At 41.6% G+C, this 24,989-nt stretch overlaps 1 protein-coding gene across 1 annotated transcript in view; it reads right to left on the bottom strand.

Annotated features, from left to right (window-relative positions):
• AGBL4 (AGBL carboxypeptidase 4) overlaps positions 1-24,989 on the bottom strand; it is a 966,914-nt gene that overhangs the window by 583,154 nt on the left and 358,771 nt on the right. The window contains exon 4 of the mRNA XM_075286245.1: positions 5,321-5,415. Coding sequence (XP_075142346.1) covers positions 5,321-5,415 — 95 coding nt within the window. The remainder of the gene's footprint in view (positions 1-5,320; positions 5,416-24,989) is intronic.

The raw sequence follows: 24,989 nt of genomic DNA, 5'->3' as shown, positions 1-24,989 counted from the left end.
AAATGGTTAAAAATGTCTGCCCATGTCCTGAGGTAGTTCTCCGCTTTGGCCAAGGATTGGCTAAGCCGCTATTTCTCGGCAGGACCAGCAGAGACCCCGTGAGCATCGGTGTGGGGCATCATTGAGGTGAGGAACGCTTACTTCAATTTTTAACCCATTTTGTCCCTTTAAATAACATTACGGCCTGAGCCTTTAAATCCTCTCGCTGACCCAAATGAGGCGGCATTTGCATGAGATTTCCGATAGACCTGATACAGACAGATTCACTGAAAGCAAAGTTGAAAGAGCGTGATCTGAACGGTGACATATTTCAGTGGCACAAACACAGAGAGCTTTGAAGCTTTTTAACAAACACTTCCCAACCTACAAAAGAAAGGTCACTTGTTCTTGTTTAGAGGTGTCAAAATGACAGAATAAATGCATAATCTCCACCGTGTGGCAAACGAAAGAGTTTCCATATAATTTATTTAAATTATGCATGAAGTACATGCGCCCGCTTTGGCAGCTCGCTCTTGGTTCCTTTCTTGTTAAGTCACTTTTCATATACTCGACATCCTCCCCGACACAATGACGGGGGAAAAAAATTATCTATCTTCTGTGCTGTAAAAAATAATAGTATCTAAAAAAAAACACCAAGTACTTGGCCAATCCACAAAACACCGGGACTAACCCAAATCTGGCACCAAATGTATCAGTTTAACTTGTTTCAATCTAGAATAGAATGTTATAGAAAAAATTCCTTGTAAAATTGATTTCTATGTTTGTTACCGATACTATGTAACAGCTCTATTCTGCAGTTGTAATGGAGATGAGTTGCAATACCAGACGTAACCCACAGACAAGAGTGGTGCTGTTTCTCAAAAAATCTCCTTACTTACAGTATGTCAGATGTTACTTTCTCCACTGCACCATGAATGTAAAGCGCAAGTAGGACATGTGACCGAATGCTGTGCCCCTCACAATAGGAACTGTAACCTAAATACGAAGATGTCATGGTCAATAACAACTTTGGGTTTGACTGCCTCTGTCAATGGAATGGGACGTCTGAGTTGCAATTGCCGATGGGTTGCAAATAGGTAGCAAATATCTGTCAAGAACATGGGTATGTATGACCAGTAGGGTTGAGTGATCGGGATCAGAAAAGACCGGATCCCGATCAGTGATCGAGCAAATTTCACGATCGGGATCGGCTGGAAAATGATCGGAAACCGGATTTTGAAATCTCAAGATCGGCTCAACCCTAAAAGTGACTTTTCCCATAGAAAAGCATTGACTAGGGTTGAGCGATGGGGATCAGGAAAGATCAGATCCCGATCAGCGATCAAGCAAATTTCACAAACGGGATCGGCTCAACCCTATTTGATACTCAACTATCCCTAGCTCTCTGTTGCCCAGTTCCGGTCCCTTGCTGGGTTGGAAGAGAAGATGCTCACATGACCACTGAGACCAAACAGTGGCCTCATCACCCTCTGGTTCTTAAGTTACTTAGATTGCCTAAGTCAACGCTAATTCTTAAATACATCATTAATGAATACATCAATTGCTTAGATCCTAATACTTGATGATGAAAATTTAATAATCCAAAAATATGGTGTAGGTTTGGTTTTGGATACAGATATTACCTGTGGATGAGCATTATCCTACTGGGCTCCTGAGCCAGACGACGCCATTGAAGTATTGGAGCATTCTCCGATGGGCCAAACATAATGATGAGCTCCAAGATTCCCTCAGAGGACAATCCCAATTGATTTTGGAGCTTATCACTTGCCATTAGGATCTATTTGGTCTTGAATAACCCACTGATGAGACATGTCCTATGTATAAGGAGCTCAAGGAACCCCACTCTGATACTTTTTGCCTCTCACTAGGTCCCCATGAAGCATATCCGGATTTGGAGATGTCGATTTATTCTGATTTTCTAGAAGTTGGGGCAACATGAGGACACAGTAGAGCAAAGTTTCGAAAAGTTTAGACATTTTCTAGCCAACTTCAATGGATGTATCTTAGACAAACATGAACCTCTGCATGCCGTGATAAGCGCGGCGCCCCCCATTGGTTTGTACTCTCACAGATGACCTTTAGTGGCTGCTCCTGGTATTCCTATAACAAATGACATTAAATTCTCCACTAGGAAACTGTATTTTATGCTGTGCTCATTTTCTGCTGGAACATTATATCAGATCATTTCAAGCTTAGAGAAAATATTTGTTTTAGTTCTTCGCTCTCTTTCTAAGATAATGTCAAACAATGAATAATTGGTACTAAATTATAAATGGAATTTTAAATCCATCTAATTTTTTCCCATTTCACCAAACCAACAGGCTTCTGCTTCAATATTTGAGCGTTATGAGTTTAGATGTCACAGCTTTTTTTTTATAGTTGTACCCTTAGGATCATTGCGCAGTGAGATATAGGATTACGAATATACACACAGTATAGGAACATATACATTGGATTCACTTATTCATGTGGTTCACCAGGAAAATGTGTTTCAACAAATCAGTACGAATAGGAAGTGTTGTGAAAATTGTGTAATATACTCTGGGGTCTTTCTAAGTCCCACAATATAAGAACCACAATTCAAGAAGGTATGTAAAAATTTGTAAAAAATCACCCATGTTTCTTGGGCTCCACCATGGCATCTTCCAGTGTTCCAGTTCTCTCTCATCCAGTCTATTTGGTCATTTATCTTTCTCCTGTGATTGCACCTCAGCAGTGACATGGATGACAAGATCATCACATTGTGTCCCTCCTTATTTGTGACCATTGAGTCAAACAAGATGGTGGATAACCAAGGAAGAGGTCCGTAACACTGGACACTAGCCCCGGAAGAGCCCAAGAAATTGAATAATTTTGCACAAGCATTACTCTGATAAAAGTGCTAGGACCAGAGAACAAGTCGGGAGTCCTAAAAGCAGTGAGTACCATGAATTGTACTCACTACTCACTCCCTGGGCACTGCACTATGTGGTCTTGGGCCAGTGAGGACATTATACTAAGTGGGAGGTACTTAGGGGACAATAGATTGCATGAGGTCACTAAGGAGAGCATTATACTGTTTAGAGGACACTAAGGAGAGCATTATACTGTTTAGGGGACACTAAGAGAGCATTATACTGTTTAGGGGACACTAAGGGAGCATTATACTGTTTAGAGGACACTAAGAGAGCATTATACTGTTTAGAGGACACTAAGAGAGCATTATACTGTTTAGGGAACACTAAGGGAGCATTATACTGTTTAGAGAACACTAAGAGAGCATTATACTGTTTAGAGAACACTAAGAGAGCATTATACTGTTTAGGGGACACTAAGGGAGCATTATACTGTTTAGAGAACACTAAGAGAGCATTATACTGTTTAGAGAACACTAAGAGAGCATTATACTGTTGAGGGGACACTAAGAGAGCATTATACTGTTGAGGGGACACTAAGGGAGCATTATACTGTTTAGGGGACAATAAGGGAGCATTATAATATATGGGAAAAACTCCCTCTGGACTCCCTTCCTCCAGAAAACCCTGTATACACCCTAGCTTCTATATTACTTGCAATAAACCAATACCTGTCATGAAATAGTGCTAGGTCACATACCTAATATCTTATTATTTTGTCATCGCTCCATACTGTACTATGAAATAAAGCATTATCACTATGTCCTGTGCACAGTAGGTCTGAATATACCCCGATCACATGATCTTTATAAAGAAACATGAACACATATTGCTTCGTTCCCTTATCTAAGCATGACGCGGGCGTAACAATTCACCCATATAAAGTCTCTTTAGCTGCTGTGAACCAAGTATTTCCAGCTGCAGATCCTGGTCCGCGGGGAGGATCCATACTCGATAAATACTAATTAGGAATGTTCATATGACTGTAGTAAAAGACCTCAGGTGTCGAGTGGTCAGTACTTACTCATAACACATTATCTCCTTCCATAGCATTAATGTCCCCAACGTGATAATGGGTTTGCTGAATAGTGAAGAGTTATGGCGCTTGCTATCCCCACCTGGAGTATTTGCAAACTTTATCATTTAATAGGTCAGATGCTTCTACAGCAACTTGCTTTGTGCTTGGGAAGAGTTTGCAAAATTAGCCTTATGCCTGTCAGATTGTCTTGGTTGCTTGGTCTGATTACAAGAGACATCCAGGATGGAGGAACCCCCCAACCGCACTCACTTTAATCAATCAAAAACTTTATTGCAAAAGCTGACAGTACAGCAGACTTGTGCTCAGTCGGCTTTGCAAGAGAAGGACAGGCTGTCAGTTTCCTGCAAGGCTATGACTAAACTTTTCTGTTTCCGCTTAATAACTGCTCTTCTTTTCTGCAACAGCAAAATATAATCTATCCATACCATGGCTGGGCAAAGAAGCAGAAAATCAGGAAATATTTAGAGTAGAACCGAATTTCCAAGGCTCATTTACATCTCATATTATTACCAAGACACGTAATTGTGGAAAAACGTAGATCCGGGAGGTCCTCCAGAAACTCAACTACATAGCTGTATAGATCGATATAATGTAACATTACGTGGACCCGATGCAAAATCTACGACAGGACCCATCATCTGTGACTTATATTTTATAGTACTTGTCACTTCACAGAGGAAATTGTGGCCTCCCTAGAGCTCTAGTACTTGGGGGTAGCATTAAATTTTGCAAAAAAACAATCTGAAACTAAGAAGACCTCAGATATCCAAACAAGACTTTCTAAAACCAAAGCCCCATCTTTGAGAAAACCATCCGTGATGCTAACCAGGCATTCGGTTCCTTTACATTCCATTTTTGGATGGTCATGTCAAGGACATCTCATTGAACATACATATTACTCCAGAAGACCTTATATAATATTAGAATGTATCAAATTTGCAATTGGAAACGGTCTAATTCTACTGTATACAAATTGTTACATCTGACACGTCATGTTCTGGACTTAGAGGGATCTACCTGAGCATTCAGACCTGGTCAGTTGAAATGGTCCATGTGGTCCATGCATAGCCAGAATAGAGACATTTCAAGAGATGTGATAGGAAAAGGTTTTATATTTTCACGACAGTTATCACAATGGTAGATGCCGGGCGGTAAACCTGGCACAACTTTAGATTTTGTGCTCTAAGTTTATGGCATCTATTTGTTGCTTTACTATACAAAGCTATGGCCAAATTTTGGTGCACGTTTTTGCATCTTATGTTCTGGGCTCTTCCTTTCCAACTAGGCCCCGCCCTTTTGTCAGTCAAGGCAGAAAAAGTATCAAAATCTTCCCCATGGTCTTCACACTCATAAGCATACTACATTTGGTCAACGGAAAATGTCTTACCACTTTTGACGACTGGTGGACTTCACGACTGGAGACATGCCATCTCTGTAAAGACTTTTCGTTTTGCTAAAGTTGACAATGTTGAAAATTACTCTCTGGAAAAAAAGACAAAAGCAACAAATGTGATTTTTTGGGGCATCTAAAATTTGGTACATAGAGTAAACTCTAGAGACCTACAAATTTGATGACTGCCCTTTAAAATTACTCATTTGGACCTTCATGTGGTCCATGTATTTCGTTTGCCTCACAGATATATTCATTCCATTTTTCATTAACCCTTTTAATATCCAAACTCTTTCATCTTCTAGACCCCACAACACAACTGTGGTAGTAGCACCCAAGAAAAACCATACATTTTAACACTTTGCTTCACAAAATTTGCATTGGGTTCATAATGTTTCATCCCAAACGAGTATATAAAATTTTACATTTACGTAATAAAAAACAAACATTATAGCAATGTAACTTCCCAGCAAAGGGATCAATCCAGTGCAAACTTGCAGGGTATTCTGTAAGAAGGATAACAAGCAGATAAATCACAATGTAAGCTTGCAGTCTCTATGGTTCGTGAACAGGCGATCAATGTTTCCTAGGCACAATAACGCAAAGGGGAAAACAACAAAAATAAAAAGAAATAATAAAAACATAACATAAGTTGTCAGAGAGATGCAATATCCACTATGTGAAAATATGATTGTCTCACCGCCCCATCCACTGGAACTATGACACCATGGAAGAACCACAAACCTACAAAGTTTGGACAAAATAATTGTTCTGTTCTAAAAATGTGTTTGTGTTAGAGACTTGATATATTGAACCTAAGAGAGTTCCAGAGGGGACTGATTGTTGGTTTGTGCCTTATAGAGGCAACTGTGACTCCAGCTGTGAGTGTGCCAAAATCTACTGGTTTTTCAATCATATCTTATTCTGCAAAGATTGGTAAAACATCTGTAAAGAGAAGCAACTGTGGCCAAAAGTCAAAGCTTGACATGAGGGGATAGAAGAGAATTTTCTCATATTGTAGCCAAAGATACAACATTACAGTCTCTCAAATCACTGCAGAGTTGAATATAAATTTAAGGGCAACAGAATCAGCAAAAATTGCCATACACACTGCACAAAGATGATGTCCATGATGCCACTGCAATAGCCAAACCAAAGTTAACGCTTTGAGTTTTAACTACAGCTGCTTCTGTCTGCAGATGTTTTGCCAGTCTTTGTACATAGAGATTTAATTAGAACTAGTAGTCCTAGAGAAATATATGAGCGCCCAGACCTTGAATAAGAATTTCATTTCATTGTCCTTAAATATATAAGCACCTGCCCAGTCCATTTAGAAGTGGTAGGTCACTTTAAGAGTTGAGTGAACTGGTTAGTAACAAGTCTGGTACATTGTGAATATTCCCCAAATCCCTTGAACCTTTTTGGGGTTCTTCACCCAACAAATCATTATTGTAATCTGGGGTCTTTCCAGACCCCATAGTATAACAGTTGGAGGTCATGGCGAGGTGCAGAAGAATAATAAACAGTCATACTCACCTTTCTTCCCCTCTTCTGGGCTTCCTCACAGTGTGCAATGTTCTATCCTGGGTATCTTCTGGGCTTTCTCGGGCTTCTGGAGGACATCAGGGGTCCACAGTGGTATTGCTGCAGCCCTGTGATTGGACCTCAGTAGTCACAAGGTTGCGTCAAGGTCATGACAGACCTCAATGGTCCACTATGGCCATGCACGTCACCCAAGAGGCTGGAAGATGCCTTGGAGAGAACACCAGACACACTAGGTGACTATGATTGTTTGTTATTCTTCCTAAGTATAATAATAGCCCTTCTGGTTTAGACCCAGTTCACATCTACTTTCGGGCCATTCTGTTTCCCTATCCACATGAAATATGTGGATAGAAAAGTCCTACAAGCAGAACTTTTCTCTCTGAATTTTTTGTGGGGAAACCAAGTGAAAACCACACGGGCCCCATTATTGTCTATTGTTTTCTTAGATGTTTTTGTGGATAGGTTTCCATTCGGAGGGTCTCCAAGCCAAACGCAGATGTGAAGCATGTCATTGTAGGAGCTTTCTGCTTCCTCTACCATATGTATATTCAGATGGATCCATTTAGGTATAGACCCCCCACTAAGGACTAAAAGCAACCAAGTTTTTAAGGTAGTGGTCTCAGATAAAGACCTGACCATGCTCCAGAATCTCTGGAACTTGTACTGTTTCGAGTCCATCGATATCAATGTCAGAAAACGTTATTTGTAGGATATCTGTGTGTTGATCTGGCTGCTTTTATTATACCGTAGGTTCCTCCATGTCTTCTACCTGCCAATTTGAGTTTCTTTATTTTCTTTTTTTTTTGTGTGTGTTGTGATTAAATTTCACAAATTGCTGTACCACGGAGCAAAGATCAGAGGAGAAGTCGGTGCAGTCAGCTGGGCATTTGTTTTTGTGGCATTGCTTAGTGTGAAAATTATGGATTATGTTACAGCAAAACAGTAAAATGAATATGCACTGAGAGCGCAAATAATAAGCAGTGTGCTGCAGAGGGGACCGCAAACATGGAAATCACTAAAGCGAACCAGCTACATCGTACATGGAACTGGTATTACAGGAGAGATGGTTACTATGATGGAAAATGCAATCCGTACACGCCAAGGTTAGTGCACTTACAACAACAGCTGGGTGCACCAACACAAGGTTACCTGTGGAGTATCTAAAATACAAATCGTCTTGAAATTTCCCCCAACATTGTGTATGCAGCTCTAATGAAGACCTATACATCTTCAGGGCAACAGACTACAAACTCATTGCAGTCTGATACTGCAGGTATGGTGGTTTACGTCCAACTATATGTCCCCTTTTTTTATACATTTTGGTAGATGTCAAGAATTAGGGGTTATGGTTAGGGGTCAATTAGGAAATATGACTGTAGGATCGAACTACAAAAAGTTTACTTGAGATCCGTAGGAATGTATACGAGTGGTAAATGCAAAGTGGTAGTAAAATCTTAAGGTTAAAGGTTGTACCGACAATTGAAGTTATCCTGTCTCTCCTTATATCCTGTCTGGATTATCATATTGATAGTATAATTAGTGGAGTCCAACCACTGATACCAAAAACGTGGATGCTGTTCCCCCATCTTGATGGTGCAAAAGGCAGAGCATGCACCCTGCCCCGCTATTAATTCTCTAGGAGACTCTGTAGATAGCTAAGTACAGGAGATGGCAGGAGGCTTCCAAAATAGCTGATCTGTGTCGGGTCCGGGCATTGGAACCAAACAGATCAGATATCGATGACCTATCACAAAATAGCTGATCTATGTAGAGTTTGGGCATCAGAACCCCACAAATAAGATACTGATGACCTATCACAAAATAGCTGATCTGTGTCGGGTCTGGGCATCGGAACCCCACAGATCAGATACTAATGACGTATCCTGTAGATAATTCATCAGAATGAAAATAGGGCATGACAATATTCTTTAAGAACAAACTGTATTACAGTAATTTAAAGTAATCCATTATCCACTGGTTATGGGATTATAACTAGAGATGAGCGAGTAGTGTTCGATCGAGTAGGTGTTTGATCGAGTACTACGGTATTCGAAATACTCGTACTCGATCGAACACTACTAGCTTTTCGAAGTTAGGATTCGATGCAGAACCAGTGTTGATTGGCCGAATGCTATACAGTTGGCCAATCAACGCTGGTTCTTCTCTTACCTTTAGAAGTCTTCTCCCTGCGCAGCGTTCCCGCATCCTCTTCCCGCTCTGAATTCACTCTGCTTAGGCATCGGGACTGGGCAGAGCCGACTGCACATACCCGCGCATGCGCAGTCGGCTCTGTCCAGGCCCGATGCCTAGCAGAGTGAATTCAAGGCCAGAAGAGGACGCGGGAACGCTGCGCAGGGAGAAGAATCCAGCCCGACCCTCACTCATGGACTTGGTAAGTAGAATTTGATTGAATGATGCGTACCCCTTAAAACGAGCATTTCCCCCCATAGACTATAATGGGGTTCGAAACCTGTTCGAACAGTCGAACAGTGAGTGGCTGTTCGAATCGGATTAGAACCTTGAACATGTTAGTGTTCGCTCATCTCTAATTATAACCTGATTGGTTGGGGGACTGACCACTGACAAGAGATGAGGTCCCAATATGATCACCGTTGCAAATGCTTGACCTGCTACTCCATTCAGACTGAGAAACAAGACCCCTGAAAGCCCCCGTGGTCTGGCTCCATCGAACATTTGCCCTCTACAGAATGGAAAATTACTGGAACTTTATTGCCAAATCCTCTTGCCAAGTGTAATATATATTGTGATCGGCTTTGTGCCAGCGGGCTCATCTAACAGACGGGATCTGCCAAAGCAGATGAGAAAACCTCTTTAAGAACATGTTTACAAAAGTGTCGGTGTCTTGTGATTTAGAGCCTTTCAAACTGCGAAATAACAGATTCTGAGACAAATCCATAAATTGACATATTATACCTATCTGTCAGAAACACCAACATTTCTCTAAAGCACCAAGGTGCAGGACGAAGTCTGATGTTTTCTTTTATAGTTGTTTCAAAATTGTTTCCTGTGGGTTACAAATTGTCTCAAAAACAATGTTTATCTAACCTATCAAGCGGCGGCCCCGCACGGAAGATAAATTTTTATCGAAAATCTGTGACAATTGTGAGTAAGTACACCAAAGTGTGGAGAAACATAAACCATTAAAAGTAAAGTGTCTGAAGCGTCGCAGATGCCGCTTTACTTTACGTTTTTGAAAAACAAGATTGTCGACGAAAATGAAAATGGAAGAATTTTGGGGGGTGAGAATTAGCATATGAGCAAAGTCATGATAATGCTGGAAAAGGTTTTGGTATCGGCAAAGAATTGAGTTACATAAAAACTATATTCAGCCCTGTTGTGCCAGTATCATGATGCCAAGGGTCCCCGCAGGTCTCTGCTTACATCTTGCGTGTGAATTGCCAGTATTGGTCCTGGTTGCGGAGACGTCGGTGAGTTGTCAGTAGAGATGAGTGAGCAGTATTCGATCGAGTAGGTATTCGATCGAATACTACGGTATTTGAAATACTCGTACTCGAACGAGTAACACTCGCTATTCGAATAGAAAAATTTGATGCAGAACCAGTGTTGATTGGCCGAATGCTATACAGTCGGCCAATCAACGCTGGTTCTTCTCCTACCTTTAGAAGTCTTCTCCGTGCAGCGTCCCCGCGGCGTTTTCTGGGCCTGGGCAGAGCCGACTGCGCATGCCCACGCTACAAGAAAATGGCCGCTTTGACTGTAAGCAGCCATTTTCTTGTAGTGCGGACATGCGCAGTCGGCTCTGCCCAGGCCCGATACCTGGCAGAGTGAATTCAGAGCCGGAAGACGCCACGGGGACGCTGCAAGGAGAAGACTTCTCGGAGGATCCAGCCCGACCCTCACTCGTGGCCTTGGTAAGTGTAATTTGATCAAACGTTGCCTACTCCTGAAATGAGCATTTTCCCCCCATAGACTATAATGGGGTTCGATATTCGATTCGAGTAGTCGAATATTGAGGGGCTACTCGAAACGAATATCGAACCTCGAACATTTTACTGTTCGCTCATCTCTAATAGGTACATGTTTTTTTACTGGAACACAAAATGAACCGTTCATAGGGCCTAGGGTTCGATCGAATCCCGGTTAAGAACCACTGCCATAGAGGGAGATTGTAGTGCGGGAGGAGACTAAAGAAGCAAGTTTTTTTTTTTTTTTTTTTAACTTTTTGTATATTTAACCCCAATTCCCATTTTTTGTAAATCCCAGACAACCCCTTTAAAGGAATTGATTATTATTATTTTTTTTATTACCCCTTTTATTACAAGGGGTGCAAGAACTGGTCAGATGCATTACTTCTACTGAGACTCCCATAGATCAACTGTACACTGCACTGGAATTTGGAAGACATTGTTCAATTCCTGCAGTGCCCCTAAAGGCCAAAGAAAGTATTACACAGTGTGCAAGCATTACCATAGATGGACAACCCGTATTAATGGGTTGTCCATGTGATGGATAAACAAACTGGGTTCTGGAGTGAAATATTTCTTCTTAGGAATCCCGAACATCTGTGTTCAGGAAGTCTGTTTGGGAACCCCCTGAATGGAAACCTATAGGCATAGAAAACCTACCTGGGAAAAAATGCGGAACCCATAGACAATAATGGGGTCTGTGTGGTTTCCGTTCGGTTTCCGCACAAAACATTGAGAGAGAAAAGTACTGCTTACATGTTTGGTGTGGAAACCACACGGACCCTATTATAATCTATGGGGTCCGCATGTTTTCCCAGGTAACCGCTTTCTATTCGTATAAGTTTTTGGTCCGGGCCGTCCCCAAGCCAACTCTCTGAACGGAAACCCGACCGCAGATGTGAACTGGGTCTTAGCCAATCTCATAGACAACTCTGAACGCAGAATTTAGAATTCCATCAAACGGTTTTCTAAACATGCCTTTTACTGATCCATTCGATATCTGTTAACCCTCTGTCAGCATTTGGATTATAATAGGTTGAATCTGATTGGCACCGATGGGTAACAGGAATATTTGCTATTTTTGTGGGTTTTCGAAAACGTCTTTCAATAATTTTGGTGAATTTTCAAAATTATCTTTTGAAATATTTTTTCGATACCTTCAAACAGGTAAAATGTTCTAGACACAGTTGGATAGTACGGCCGAGTGGATACAATATTTATTTATCCGAGGATAAAAACATAGTACAAAATGAGAAGACGCCAAATTTCCGAGCGCAACAAGCTCAAAAATCAGTAAATATTTGTTTGGTGGATATCAGCAACATCACTTTAGCTCTTACACAAGTCTTAATAAATAATCCAAAATCTTTCCTGTGATCGGCTCTGATCATGGAGCGGTCGTCATGGATTATTGAAGGGCAGTCATGAAATATATAGCAGCGTACACGTACAGCAGCGCAACGTCTGACCGGCACAGCTCATACTATCTCAATGTAGAGTCAAACTCAACATTCAAGAACTTTATAGATGGAATCGTTTTATTATAGAAGTGAGTTTAGTGATAGCAAAAAAAAGGGGAACGAATAGTACATGTAGTTTTAAAGTAGAACTTGCATAAAAATTAGATATCTTCTAGCCCGAAAGCATATATATATATATATATATATATATATATATATATATATATAATATAACTAGCCTTTGACCCATGGCTGTAGGTGTGAGTTCTCCACTCCCTTCTGGTCCTCAACTGTGTCATGTGACTCTATGCAGGGGCGTGACTTGAGGAGGTGTCGAGGCTGGGCCCAGGAGCCTTAGGGGAGCCCATAAGAAATGGCATAACTTTAAAAGGTTCACTGTATTCTCATCTACCTCTGGAGCCATAAGTCACCCTTACAACAATTAAACTTCTTTGATCACCTTTCTGAATCCCTCTGATCACTCGCAGTTTGTGCATAGGAAATGTATTACCCATGTCCTCTGGTGAACTGGAGAGAGGAGATTTATGATGCTTAGCCTTCCACTGTCAGTAAAGTGAGAAATAACCTTTTCAATCCAAATGGAGCAACTGGTCAGAGTATAGTCAAGGCCAAATTCTAGAGGGGGGAGGCTGCCCTCTTTGCATTAAAGGGCTTGGACAGACGTTTATATGATCTGTCTTTAGGATAGGCCATAAATATCTCACCATGCAAGCCAACAGCTGAACCCCGCATGGATCAGTTGTTTGGAGATGCGTCCAATATGTTCATTATACATTGCACGGTGCCATATGCGGTTGGCTCCATGCCCTATATAGTGGTCAGGCACTGGTACTGCAGCTCAGCTCCTTTTGAAGTCAATGGGGCTAAACTGCAGTGTCGGCATCCAGCCACGTTATGGGGCACATAGCCAGCTGCTTCCATTGGGCAACAGAAGTGGCCCAAACAGATGAGCCTTGCAAAGTCAAACTGATGGCCCAACACCAATTACATTTGTATGGGTTATCCTAGGAAGATAGGGCATAATTTAAAAATTTCTGGTCAACCATTTTTTTTTTTTTTTAATTATTAATGACTATTATTATTATTATTATTATTACATTATGAATATGAGACCCATGAGCAACTCTTCTATCTTATGGGCACAGTTGTGTATCACAGTTCTGTATGGAGCCATAATATGGTATGCATAGATCTCTATAGGGCCATACTATATCTTTATCCACCTCTGATACATATGGAAGACACCCAGTTTCACATTTCGCTGGATATCCTTCAATAGAGAATTTCTCATCTGAAAGCTTTGCTTCTACTGCAGAATACGTCAGTAATATGATGCCATATAGAGGCACTACTGTATATAGCAGCACATAGAGAAGTACAAACCCACAAGTCCTTAGCGACATATGGACAAAAGTTTCAAGTTTTTTTATTCCAACACATTCCTCTTCCGAGTCAGAAGGGATGCACCTTTAAATGGACTTTGCTTTAATAGGGGAACATCTGCAGAGCAGGTGTTCGGCATGCTGCGAAAAAGCATTAAGACTGTATGCATCATCAGATTTGCTCACAACTGACTTTCTCTGCTGTGTTTTCACATCAGGCTAAATTTAGTCCGGTAATTGCTTTTTGGATCAGCCATAAAATGTTCACAGAAGAAACAAGAATCCTGCACATTCCTTTTATCACCGAGTCCAAAAGTCAGGACAGGAAATTCAAACTTCTGTGCCCTTTCCTTTAAGTACGTGTGGGAGGCTGCGGAGAGTTAATTACATCACACAAACTCTAGCAATTTGGGCGACGTGCTTTGCATCTCAAGCGCTTTTTAAGGTAGACTGGAAGAACATTGACAAATACCGGACTCGGATGCCGGAACTTATCGAGGCACGTCGTGAAATCGCACATGTCCTCAGCGTTTTTGGAAGACAACTGGACGGTCACAATTTTTTTTCAAGCTATGTGTTATGGTGGAGACTGTTTCTCATTGAGGAGACTTGCCATAAGGCAATGCTTCGTGGGAAACAAGGTATGCAAATTAGCTTTTCTTTAGAATTAGCCAAACCAGATTCCCATCTGTAGACAGTTGTTTCAGGGTTCTGGCAAAAACTGTGAAGCCTCTGTCTGCAGACGGGGGTCTAGTTTGGCTAATATTGGGTATTTTACTTCCTTCTAGAGGAGAGCTAATTTGCATACTTTGTTACTTTGAATAGTAAATGTCAAAAGATAATACATTGTTGCTTTGAGGAGTATTCCAATCTTGGCCAAACATGACAAGGTTGGAAGACAGAACTCCTTCTCCTGATCCCTGGAAACAGCTAAACATGGCTCTTCTAAGTTGTTTCCGTAACTTCCATGGAGGTAAATCGGAGTTATGGGAACAGTGTGCTATTGTTCTACCCTCTTTCTGTGACTACTGATGTTACAGAAACAGCGTAGCTCACTCTTCTATGGTGTTTCCACCACTCCCATTCACCACTATGGGGGAGCAGCACTCCTCAGCTACTCCCATACATCTTGCCCTAGGGGTTGAGGCTTAGGAGCAGTTAGTCCCATCTCTGTACTAGAATGAAATATAGAAACACAAGTGCTCCAAGGTGCAGGTCGACCTTGGTGTCCACACAAGAAGGCAAGACGGGGTGAAATATTACCCAACTCTTTAAAGGGGTTGTCCAGGAACAGCAGGTTTTGGCAAGGATGCCATTGAAGGTGAAAAATAAAATAAAACCCATACTCACCTGTCCCCAGTGCTTTGGTGTGTCGCACCATGGTCTGGTCCAGCAGGTCTCTGGTGCTTGTTCTGGCAGAAGTCCTCACCAAACATGACATCTCAGACCAATTAAGGAAAGGGCATGGGATGTCACTTGCCAGTCCCGATTACATTCCTTAGGTTGCTGATTGGCCTTAGATGTCAAGCGTGGTGAGGACTTCTACGGGAATAAACCCTGGGGCTCTGCTGGACTGGACCACAATGGGGCACACCAGAGAACATTCACCTTTCCTGACCTCGTTGCAAAACCTCTCATTCTTGGACAGCCCCTTTAAGGCAGATGTAGAGTAGAATATCTACATGTTTTTGAAAAGTATAAGAAAATCAAAGGAAATTTTTGCAAATACAAGGAAAATACACCAACCCCAAGCCACTCATCATGTGTATACCTAGAACCCAGTGGATCATACGAACACACGTAACCCGTGATCCCCCGGTTTGCCCATATGTGCACTCAAAATAGCAAACATTTACATTTCACCGTGAAAAAAGGTAGAAATTGCTTTCAGCACAATGACCTGTCAAGTCGCAGGCGCGTTCTGTTGTCTACAAGTAACGCTTTGTTACTAATAGAAGTAATGCTAGCCACTTGCCTTGGTGAGACTGCCAATTACACTACAGATAAGTGAGTATGCTTCCATTTAATACATGTACAAATATGAACACTCCCTGCTGCTTCAGGGCCTTGGTCAAGCCTGTATGGGGCTGAATATTCCTGTACAATTGTTGTACATTAGGGGATGTTACCTGCAGGACAAGCGGCGGCCCGCTGATCGGTTAATCGGCAGCACCTGTGTCTTGTTAACTGCACAGCGGCAATTTCTTCTGTTTTTATGAGAAGGTTTACAGTAATGAAAGAAATATAAAATGCTCTGTAATATTGATCCTGCTCATTAAACAGCTGGAAACAGAGGCAGGAGCTGGCTACAGCAAACGCTTATCGTCAGTACAAGTCAGTCTGGGAGCCATACACATATCCTCCGGCTGTTTATACCGTAACAAAATGTGGCCGTACACATATTTACAGCAAAAGATTTTTTTGTTTACTAAGAACGATATTGGTCTTGCATAGACTGCTTGGTATTCCTATAGCTATCCCAATGACGGCTAAACCATTCCTGTTCTGGTGGCAAGTGCAAGTTTAGTTTGCTAATGTCCCTTGTCATTTTTTAAGGCACTTTTATGGGTTGAACAATGATTTACAGGGAAGTTACCTATAGGTGGCGCTAAAGGGATAGATTTATTTATTCTAAAGGAGAGCTAATTTGCATACTTTTTCCCATACAACATTGTCTGTGAGTAGAGATGGGCAAACGTCTCAGGATTTGTTTTGTTTCAGGTTTGAGCATGAAATGCACCTTAAATTGGCTTAAAACATGGTGCAAAACACTGTCAGGGCTCCTAGGACCCTATCTATAATACATAGTGTAGAACACTGTCAGGGCTCCTAGGAACCTATTTATAATACATAGTGTATAACACTGTCAGGGCTCCTAGGAACCTATCTATAAAACATAGTGTATGACACTGTCAGGGCTCCTAGGACCCTATCTATAATACATAGTGTATAACACTGTCAGGGCTCCTAGGAACCTATCTATATAACATAGTGTATAACACTGTCAGGGCTCCTAGGAACCTATCTATAAAACATAGTGTATGACACTGTCAGGGCTCCTAGGAACCTATCTATAATACATAGTGTATAACACTGTCAGGGCTCCTAGGAACCGATCTATAAAACATAGTGTATAACACTGTCAGGGCTCCTAGGAACCTATCTATAAAACATAGTGTAGAACACTGTCAGGGCTCCTACAAACTAATTCAAGGATCTCAATACTTTTATCTACGAGGCTCTGGACAAAAACTAGGACAATGTTCACGACATAAGAGAAAAACTGGTGCAAATCAGCAAAATTTAGATTTGTGCTATGGAGCTCATTCTGCTTCACCGCTTATGAAGGGTTTCCCTATCAGATATGTATAAGTCCACCAATTCTAACCTAACCTACCCAGGTATTCTTAAGATGTTGTCCTTAGCTTTTCATGACAGGACCAGAAACAAAATCCACAAGCTTGTTGAACTTCTTTTTTGCTCATATAGGCAAAAAGTTTTGCAATGGTCTGTAGCGAATGTCTGAGCAACGCACTGGAAGGAGGTGACACTATTTGGGAAGTCAATGAAGTGAGAAAATAGATTGAACTGTAGAAAGTGAGCGATTATGGCAGAATATGGAAAAACACTTTACAGCAGAACACACTAAATCAAAACCCCGGCTTAATTATTCCTCCTCTAAAAGTATCTCAATTAAATTTACTCATTAAAACTCAATGCTGTTTTTTTTTTTCTTGAAAACTCATAAAAAATAATAAGTTATTGAGGATCTCAACATGACTGATTGCAAAAAAGAGAAAAATGGGGATTGTGGAATAATTGTGAAATCTTTGCGTTCAGAAAGTTGCTTGATGCCGAGAAGAAAGAGAAACATCACGGATTAGATCAATGGGCTACGAGGATCAAAGAAAAAAGTGACCCCTTATGATCCTTGACCTTAACCCCAAAACAATCTTACGTTAAAAATTCTAAATTTTATATCACCCTATTGCCAACGATCGATACAAATAATACCCCTCATAGCCAAAGGTGGCTCGCAGGTAAATAGACATGGCTATACTGCCTCGATGGGACTTTATAATGTAACATCTGGGCAAGTCGTGACATAAGTTATAGTAAAATCTAAGCAGAACTGAAGCAACTAAATTCTACAAACTGAATTTTAGTGCACAGGCCAGGTGCAAGATTTATTAAATGTTGTGCCTTCATTTGACAAGGGGGAGTCGCTTTACAAAATTTGTCAAAATTTTGGTGCAACAATGGTCTTATGTAAGTTAATCAAGAGGTGGCACGAAATGGTGGCAATAAATTTTAAACATCCAGGGGCCACACGGTGGCTCAGTGGTTAGCACTGCAGCCTTGCAGCGCTGGAGTCCTGGTGTTCAAATCCCACCAAGGGCAAAAAAACCATCTGCAAGGAGTTTGTATGTTCTCTCTGTGTTTGCATGGATTTCCATCCCATATTCCAAAAAAAAAAAAGACATACTGATAGGGAAAAATGTACATTGTGATCCCTATATGGGGCTCACAATCTACATTTAAAAAAAAAAAAAAAATTAAACATCCATCTGTGGATGAGTCTCAGTTCCATTTGGAGGAGATAGACGGGTTTGGTTTTATCTCGAAATCGTATCATGGGGTGGCACTAAAGTTCTCCTTTTTCCACCAAGGAAAATTTTTGGGGTATTCTATTCAAAGAATTTTTAGCATGGTTCCTGTACACCACAAGGTTGTCTGATGAAGGCAATGTCTTCTTCGGGAGGATAGCACCCTCTTTTGAAACAACAAAGTGGCGCATCTTTACTACAAATATGGCCATGCTTCAAAGACGCACCACTCGTATACAAGTTAGCAATAGAAATTCCTTCCTAGTATATGTGTTTTATTTAAAGGGGTTGTCCACTAATTTTTGGGTAAAAACAGTCCCTCAATAATAAGCTGATCATAGGATGTCTCATTGTATCCCTTGCATAGGGTTCCCATGTTCTCAATTAAGTGGAGCAGCTGCGCATGCGCGATGCCGCAGCTTTCAATGTCTATGGCTTGGCTATTTCCACCAGTCCCATAGACTTTGAATGGAACAGAAACGTGTATACACATTCCCAGAGGTTGGACCCCCATCGATCATACACCTATAACCCATGGATAGGTGATACATATCAGCTCTGGGACTGAATTCACCTTAATTCACCTTACACATCGTGATCTTTAAGTTGCCGTTGTGCATTTCTGTTTGTGAGTCAAACAACATCCTCCTTTGCTCCAAGTCGGGTCCCCTTGAGATCTCCACGTAGTTCCCATATTTACTGCACGAGATCAAGCTACCCGAATGCTTCTGCAGATTAATATCCGTGGCTGTGATCAAGGTGCTCGCTTCAACCGTTACAACATCACTGATCAAGCCACCTATTTGAAGTGCGAGACGTTCCCTACATTTTAATCCTGATGGCTTTGCTCTTTGATGTTGGGCCCAAGTCTCATGTGATGCATTTGTTTTGATTCCAACCGCGAGCCTGCTGTTCTTTGCTCCTTTAATATTACCCGCTGACCTAAAGGGATATGACTTTGCAGAGTAAAATGAGTTTGGCAAAGACTAAGCATTCATTAATGTGGCATGGGTCAGGCGATGTCAATTCACTCAGTTTCCTGTAAGTAGAGAAATAAAAGGAACATTTATCAGTTCTAAGCATGTAAGGGATAATAAACAAAGCCCATCTATTAAAATAGTCACGGGAAGCTGCAGCCGCCGTCCCACTGGAATATCAAGAACTGGCCCCGCACCGTTATGGATGGGCCATTGCCTAATGGTTGTGCTAGTAGAGCGCCGACATACTGCACATGGTATAATCATCCACATTGGTCCCTGCCCCCTATGGAGTTGGCAATCTAATTTCTCTATTGCAGAAATACAAGAGCCAATGTTATGGAAAATGAATTGTTCCTCCAATAATTTGGGCCATTTGACTTCTGCAGCTTGCATGTATTACAATACATTGAAATCTGTAGGATGCCATTCACTACCAAATTCTGTCTGATTGTCTATGGGAAGGAACGCCACCACTCTATTCACATGCAACATCAGAAGCTTACCCCTGTGGATTGGGATACATGTCATTAGTATAAAACAGCTTTTAAAGATGACCTTTTTCACTAACTCCAATTCTTTGAATCATTCAATAGGGGCTGCTGTACTGATTCCACCACAATTGGAATTTTTTCATTGCCCCCACCCTTCCTGAGCAGTCATGTCTGCTAGTTAGGCTTCCAGTTGGGCAGTCCTTAGTCCTAGACTGTGTTCTCCAGCCTGGGACCGCCCACTTGACCGTAGAGATCCTAATCAGCATATTGAGTGCTGTTACTAACAGCACTGATTGTTCAGGAATGGTGGTCCATTGCTGCGTCCATTGCTGACAATAGATGTAGTCACCGCTTATCTTCTCCCCTCCCTAAAAAATTCACCTATAGACCTCAATAAGTGGACTCCGGTCTACGACTAAGCTGTAAAGCAAATCACTAAATGCTGTTATCAGAGCGGAGGAGAAGATGGGGCAAGATGGCCGCCCCCATAATAATGTATCGAAAAATAGAATAGAATAGAATAGAATAGAATAGAATAGAATAGAATAGAATAGAATAGAATTCTGCAATCATAAAATAAAAACAGAATGGAAATAAGGAAAACAATGGCTACAAAGTCCTCAAAGTCCATGTAAAATAATAATAATATAGTCATTTTCATATTATAATAACTCTATTTTGTATATTATAATATTATAATATCTGATTTCCTTTTGCTTGCGGAGGGCTGGATTGTCTGGCTGGTCAGGACGGCTACGCGATTGGAATAAAACCAATAGAATATGCGAAGTCTGAGGTGTGCGAGGACGTGTCCTGATACAAAGGTAATGCTTTATATGCATGTCTATCAAGATAAGTCTGGAGAACATTGTGTTAAGCAGACAGCAGATCCACAGCACATTGTCTGACAGGGTAATACATTTGTACCAAGCAGAAGAATATACGGCATATCCTGTAATAGATGGCGCTTACATTTACTGCTTCACATCTATACCTGCATGGTAACCCTCACAACCTCTGCGGTCCCGGTAGGGTTGCGAGCCCTCAGGCTTTATTCCGGGGTCTTCAGGAATAAAAGATTCCTCTAGAATTCATCTGCTCTATGATTAGTCTAAGAGAGATTTCTGTACATAGTGAGCCCAACGTGCCCGCAAAAGTTTACACTAAAGGTGCCTATAGCAGTATGTTATAGAGCAGGAGGAGCCGAGCAGATTGATATATAGTTTTATGGGGAAAGATTCAGTAGAACTTGACATTTCTTGCATGGACTACTGGGCCCTGAAGCCTCAGGGGGGCCCAAAGGACTCTCTACAATATAAGAAAACACCAGTATTCAGGATAGCAAATAGGGTTGAGCCGATCTTCAGATTTCAGGATCGATTTTAAAATCCGATTTCAGATCATTTTCCAGCCGATCCCGATCATGAAATTTACTCGATCGCCGATCGGAATCCGATCTTTTCCGATCCCAATCGCTCAACCCTGTTGCATTGGGGTGCCGGGGGTTCCAAGTTGCTCTTCTGATTTCTTTACTCGTTTTGGAGTCCAGTGGGAGGTCCTACTAAATAACTACAAGTTATTTGTCAATCACTGGTCAGACCACACATGGAATGCTGTGCACAATGCCGGGTACCCATATAGCAAAGACATAGCTGAACCAGAGCTGGTGCAGAAGACGAAGGTAAGGGCATGAGTGGATCGGAGTATAAAGGCTGGTTATTAAACATAAGGACACTCATTTTGGGAAAAAAAGAGGTCTTAGGGGAAATCTAACTACAATGTACAAATATACATGGACAGTGCCGAAATCTTTCCGATGGTCTCCTTATGTTTATACCTGTTATGGTGACAACATATGGTCTCCTCTACATCTAGATGTAAGAAGGTTCACCATAGCCATAGGCCAGGCTTCTCTACAATAAGAGCAGTAAGACTATGGCACTCACTATACAACATGTTGTAATGGTCGATCATTTGCCCAAGTTCAAAATGGGTCTGGATGAGTTTCTTAAAAATAAAGACATCACAAGTTATGGGAACCAGTAGTTTGAGATGGGATGTTGATCCAGTTTGGAATCAGCTCTTCATAGTGACAGAGGAAAATTCTGCTTCCACTTCTGAGGCCAGTGGCGTCCCTTTCATCGGTCACTTGACCTGTTTGTAACTCAGTAGTATCCAAGTAAATGAGGCTGAAATGCAATGCCAAGTTTGTCCACCGTGAGCAGTAATGAGGCTGCAGTGCTCACCTGAACGCTGGTGGTAAAATGCTGCTTGTTGGAAACCAGTGGTCTGATATTGATGACCTAGGATAAGGATATTTATCATAATCAGAGACCCAGATAACCCCATTAATATTGTTGTCTGGCCCCAAATGGAATTTTCGTACAGAAGACCTATCCATATCAACACCCGGATCCCACAGAGATAATCTGCTCCAGTAGCCTCCAGATTCTGGAAGTTGCTAGTGGACATGCAGTGCCGATCCTATATGAGTAATAGGAACAGGACCACAGTTCGCCAGAACCACCACTTTGCCGTGGACAGGGTGCTGCACATGCCGTCTGTCCATTAGCACCTTCCGACACCCGGAGGCTGCTAGAACAGATGATTTTTGAAGGGTTTGGATGTCAGATCACATACTGATCAACTTTATGAAAATTCGATTTGGGAGCAGACAACCCCTATAATGTTTTGGAAGAGTATCAGCAAGGCAAAACCAAACATTGTCTGAAATGAATGGCAACAATCTAACAGGAGGCATCTGAGGGTCCTACTAAAGTACCATAGACGAGATGACTTATTTTCAGTCTTATCTTACAATCCGTAGAAGAATTTGCTGCTCCTTCTTCACGATGGTAGATCTCAGATCCCGGGGTTGCTTCTGGAAGCTTTTGATCATTTGATGTCCAAAAAGCTTTCAAATGAGAAAAAAAAAAAATTGTCTAAGGCATCCAACATGCAGAAAACCTCAAAAGCGGCTTTCGGTCCCAAAGGTGAATTACTGAAGCGATGTAAACAAAGCCGAGACGTCACCAAATGATGAATATCTCAACGAAATGTCTCTGTCAGATGTGTGACAGGTCCGAGTGGCAGACAACAGACTGAGAGCTTTTACCGGGCGTCTCATAAAGTGCTTACTGCTAAGTGAGAATAAGGCAGAGTCATCTGTGTCCTGCATTACTACCAGGAAAAAATCTGCAAGAAATATCTCCAGAATGTTGATTTTTGTCTAGGATAGGAAATAAGATGGTGACTTGTGCTCAGGGAAAGAGACTGATCACAAGAACTGATTTTATTCCATTGCTTGGGTGGACTTACTGGTTGGAACTTCTGCAAATGGACGAGCTACTTCTGCAGTTAACTATCTCCATACTAGGTAACATGGAAACAAGGGGTTTTCTGAGAATAGGATATTGATGACTTACCCTTAAAGTGGTTGTTTGGGATAAACTGATCTTGCTAATCTAAGCTGCTGCACATGCCGAAATTCTGGCTCAATTGTGCAACTGTGGACGGCTGGCACATGTGAAGAAGAGAAGATGCCGTCACCCAGAACAAGTAACGTCCTGTTCCAAGGATAATCTGGGCAGGATGACAGGTAAGTATGATGGGGTGGGAGGTGGGGAGGTTGAGTTAGTTAGGAAGGGCTAGTAATAGGCAGGCTAGCAAGAGAGACAGGGATGGGGTGTGAGTGAGAAAGGGAGGAGGAGAGAGTGAGGTGGTGTGAGTCCACTCTGAGTGAAGCCCGAAACATAATGTCAAGAGACGACAAAAAGAGAAGATGCCGGTCACCCTGAACAAGAGACGTCCTGTGCCCAGAAAATACGGACAGGAAGACAGGTAAGTATGATGGGATGGGAGGTGGTGTATGAGTTAATTAGGAAGGGCTAGTAATAGGCAGGCTAGCAAGAAAAACAGGGAGGGGGTGGGAGAAGGAGGTGGTGTGAGTCAGCTCTGAGTGAAGCCCAAGGCATCATGGTAGTTGTAGGAAACAAAACAGGAAGATGTCCATGTAAACAAATGCAGAAGATGCCAGGAGCTCCTGAAGAGACCCAGAAATCACTCAAAACACTTCTAAAGGTATTTGGGTGCCCTTATTAACCTATTAATAGCACTAGTACCTTTTTGGATTATTTTTTGCCCAGAAAACCCATTTCAGAGAACAGCGAGCAAGATGAGCAAGTTGATTTGGCAAAGTTTTGGATTTGGCTGAATCTGAATCTTTTGAAATAAATTCCCCAGCAATGGGGCAAAATATTGGCCATCTTTTTATAGATTAGAACAAAGACAAAGGCTCACATGGTTTGCACATGATTTGCAGGCCAATCGGTGAACATTTGATTCTGACCTAATTCATTCAGACTGAATCAAATCTCATGGGTAATTCAATCGAATTAGATTCAAAACTAATTTTTTAAAAAAATTCAAATTTCTAATATATAACTTTATAGTGGTCGGAGTTCTTTTTATCTTAAGCAGAGCTCCAAATCCACGGACCAAAGACTAATACAGAAGGCAATGTAGATCAAATAAAAAGATCAGTAGTCTCTAGGAGGGTTGAGCCGATCTTGAGATTTCAGGATCGATTTTAAAATCCGATTTCCGATCATTTTCTAGCCGATCCCGATCATGAAATTTGCTTGATCGCCGACCGGTATCCAATCTTACCCTATCCCGATCGTTCAACCCTAATTGTATATTATATATACAGTGGGGTTGAGACGATCTTGAGATTTCAAAATCCGATTTTTGATCATTTTCCAGCTGATTCTGATCATGAAATTTCCTCGATTGCCGATGGGGATCCGATCTTTCCCGATCCCGATCGCTCAACCCTAGTGGTCTCATATTAAACATAATGATTGACCGGTTGGAAAGCTCTTAATAACCCATGCCCATCTGGGCCAGTGTACTTATGGAGTCCATAGTAAATAATCCCATAGGTGTGATATTTATTAACACAACAAGGGGAGTTTTTGTTAAGGTCACCACATACAAGAGTCTGCAAATACACATGAAAGTGACTCGTCAGCAGAACTGACAGGAACCGTATGATGCTTGATGTCATACAGATCCCATCATTCCAGTACAGCTTGCAATCTGGAGTCAATAGAGCCAGACAACATGCTGGTTTGTCATGCACTCTGTATGCCTCAGGGGCCTCGGTACTTGGGTTCGTGACCTGCTCCAGTGACTTGGGACTCATATTTTTTCTGTCTGTGCTGCACAATAT

Source organism: Leptodactylus fuscus, chromosome 9 (assembly GCF_031893055.1).
Source record: "Leptodactylus fuscus isolate aLepFus1 chromosome 9, aLepFus1.hap2, whole genome shotgun sequence".
Lineage (NCBI taxonomy): Eukaryota > Metazoa > Chordata > Amphibia > Anura > Leptodactylidae > Leptodactylus > Leptodactylus fuscus.
Note: the sequence above shows the minus strand (reverse complement) of the source record. Positions and strands in the feature narration are given on the sequence as shown.